The 3,202-nt window shown below is 31.0% G+C and overlaps 1 protein-coding gene across 1 annotated transcript; it reads right to left on the reverse strand.

The window, feature by feature from the left end:
• LOC114417277 (zinc finger protein CONSTANS-LIKE 9-like) lies at nt 1-1,074 on the reverse strand. The gene is made up of 2 exons (XM_028382420.1): nt 371-1,074; nt 1-284 (listed from the first exon to the last, which is right to left on the reverse strand). Exons 1-2 carry the CDS (start codon nt 859-861, stop codon nt 242-244), a joined length of 534 nt encoding a protein of 177 aa, XP_028238221.1. The 5' UTR covers nt 862-1,074; the 3' UTR covers nt 1-241.
• Between the last annotated feature and the right edge of the window lie 2,128 nt (nt 1,075-3,202).

Below are 3,202 nucleotides of genomic sequence, written 5' to 3' on the forward strand. Positions count from 1 at the left end.
TTTATCTTAAAAAACCGATAAAGGAAAACAGAAAATTCCACATTAATAGTTAATACACAACACTAAACCTATATGTCAAAAACCATTGTAACTTCTAAGCGGTTAGATTAGAAGTTAATGATGAAAGAGCTTAAAAAATATCTTGGTCGATCGTACGGCTGTGAAAATCTTACTTTCCCCAATCAGGAAACGACGTCGTGTGCCAGACCACTCCCTCCTTCCTTTCAACGACGATTCTCCGTCACACGCAACCTCCGTTGAGACGCCCAACCCTTCTCAACACCCTGATTTCACGCCACAAACCAAAATAAATAAATAAAATAATAAATAACTATTCCTCGTTCGAAACAAAAAATAAAATAACACAAACCTGGGATCACGATCGGAAGAAGCATCATCATCGTCCTCGCGCTGTCGTTTCAACGAGCATGTTGTCGTTTCCTGTTCCGAGGCGGAAATAGAAGCGTCGTCGTTTTTGCACTCCGACCATTCGCTGCCGGAGGAGCTCGACGGCGGAGGCGGCGGCGGGGAGGAGGACCACGGCACGACCTGATTGTCGCCGTCCTCGTCGTCGTTGTCGTCGTCCTCGGTGTCTGGTTCGTCGTCATTGCCGGCTTCACTCTCTTCCGGTTCTTCGGAGGCGGCGCAGCGGTCGCAGACGGAGACGGCGCTGGCGAGTGAGGCGCCGGAGGCCTTCCACGGCGTGGGAGAGCGGCACGTGCGGCAGAGTAAGGTTCGCGCGTGTCTCGCGACCAAGAAGTTGGCGCTGTGAACCTTAGCGTCGCAGTCCCAGCATAAGCTCGCCTGGTCCGACTCGCAGAAGATCCTCGCCGGAACTTTGCACAGTTCGCACTTGTTCATCTCACACGATCGTTTCGAAGCTTCTTGGTTTTTCGTTCTTTTCTTTTCTCTCTCTCACTGGGATTTTTCTTTTTCTTTTCTCTCTTCTCTGAGCATTGAAAAGGAAAAGAAAGGAGAAAGAGCGTTTAATTGTCGGCGAAATTTATAAAGAAGAAATTCCTAGTTTCCCGTCGGAGCCCCAAACTGCCCCTCTGCTGCTTTTCTACCAAACAAAGACCGTCTCATATTTTCCTTTCAAAATCAACAACTATACCTTCATATTGCAAATGGACTAAACATTTAATTTCAATTATTTTTTTTACCTAAGTTTAATTAAAATAATAACTCCACATTCGAAAAATGTCAGCCTTCAAATTTTGCATCTGAATAAAATGTATTTTTTTATTTATAAGATTTAATTTTTAAAATTTGTTCATTTTTTTATATAAGAGCTATTTTATATTGGGTTGGTTTGTTTAAATTTATTTGTTAAAATTACTTATTTTAATAAAATAAATATATTTTGTTTTTAAGGATATTTTTTAAAACTTTTTTATTTAAAAAATAATATTTTTTTACTTATTTTAATAAACAAATAGGATTTTCTTCTAAAAAAAATGTTTATTTTATAGTTATTTTTTTAAGTTTAAATAAACTCACTTATTATCTTGTGTATTAATTATTTTTAGACAAAATATTTTTAATTAATTAAAAGAAATGTTATATTAACATATATTTTAGAAAAGAAGAAAACAATAATATAAATTTAATATAAATTTATTCTTCTTATCAACCAAAATAATTATTTTTTTCTTAATAATGATAAATTATGATTGAGTCAGTGTAGTGATGAAGGATTGAAATAGAATGCATGAAATTATAAATTCAAAATTCAATGCCATCATTGTAAAAAAATAAAAAATAATTGAATCTTATAAATAAAAATAAAAGTTAAATTTAAATTTAGTGCTAACTTGCTTATGGATTTAACCTAAGAAAAAAATCGTTAAAAATCAGGCAAACCAGACTTTCATCAGGTTTGGATTTCATTTTGAAAATTCAATTTGAATTTATTTTTTTCCCAACTCACTATAGCTTACAACCCAACCCATATTAACTTTTGAGCCAACCCACTTGGTCAAGTTATCTATTTTGCCACTTCTTATGCCATCTTTGTTACAAATTAAGAACTTTATTTTATATGAACTTAATAACAATTTTTAGGCAATTAATAAAAGTTTATGATAAGTATAATTTTAAAGATGATGATTATAGGTCCATCATAATATATATATATATATATATATATATATATATGATATACTAATTTGTGATTAAAAGGTAGAATACGTTTTTTTATTAATACATTCACTATTTACTTATATTTGAATACTTCAATTAGTCTGGTGTCTTTTTGGTCACGGTAGCGAGGAGATTTTTTCCCTTGTAATTTTCTTTGCTTATTATTATTTTTCCTTTACGTAATTAATATATGAGTCGAATTATTTGTAATTCTGGTTTACAGAGTTGGTTCTGTAAAAAAGAATAAAAAATTTAGAGTAATTGTTGGCAGCATGAATTTTTTTTACTAACCCTCCAACTTTAATAAGCCCTTATAATAATACAATGTCAAGTACATGGAATATGATTATGAAATAGAATAAGATAGCTTTTCTTAGCCTTTTTACCTTTGAAAACCACCAATTTAGTGCATCTTTTAAAATACTTACCAACTTGATGAGTATGATTTTCTTTTATTTTTTGACTGAAATAATTTCTAGCAGTCATTACGAATAAATTCCGGTAGTTTTGGAAAGACAAAAATATTTTTAGTTATTGTTAATAATTTACATAATCAACTAATTAGAAATATAATAGATATAATTTTAAAATAATTATTATAAAATTTAATAAACTTATCCTATATAATAATTTGTAATTGAATATTTGAATACTAATATAAATTTTTTAATAATATCAGTACATTAACGATTTACTAATAAAAAACAAGGAAAAATCACGGTTTTCAAGTGAGACTTATTCTAAATTGACATTTAAAAAATACACTAAATTAGTAATTTTAAAACAAAACTATACAGATGTTGTAAAAAGATATATAGCCTTTATGAGTGTGAGAGACTCAAAGAAGATTATGTGTTTTAGTGTTTAATAAATACAGTATTCATATTTCATGTGTTTAGGAAAAACTGGTTGGATTCCATCTCTTTTGGATTCCATCTTACAAGCTATGTCATGGTTCCAATATGCATGTTATTTTCGAAACAAAGTGTAACTTACTAGTAGATAATATTGACCATGGGACTTTTGAGATTAATTATACAGAATGTGGCATTCTTATTGA

Source organism: Glycine soja, chromosome 6 (assembly GCF_004193775.1).
Source record: "Glycine soja cultivar W05 chromosome 6, ASM419377v2, whole genome shotgun sequence".
Classification (NCBI taxonomy): domain Eukaryota; kingdom Viridiplantae; phylum Streptophyta; class Magnoliopsida; order Fabales; family Fabaceae; genus Glycine; species Glycine soja.

Coding starts and splice junctions, on each gene's coding strand:
- LOC114417277 (XM_028382420.1), bottom strand. CDS start 861: ATGAACAAGTGCGAACTGTGCAAAGTTCCGGCGAGGATCTTCTGCGAG. Junction 285..370: donor TCTTCCGATCGTGATCCCAG/GTTTGTGTTATT, acceptor GCGTGAAATCAG/GGTGTTGAGAAGGGTTGGGC.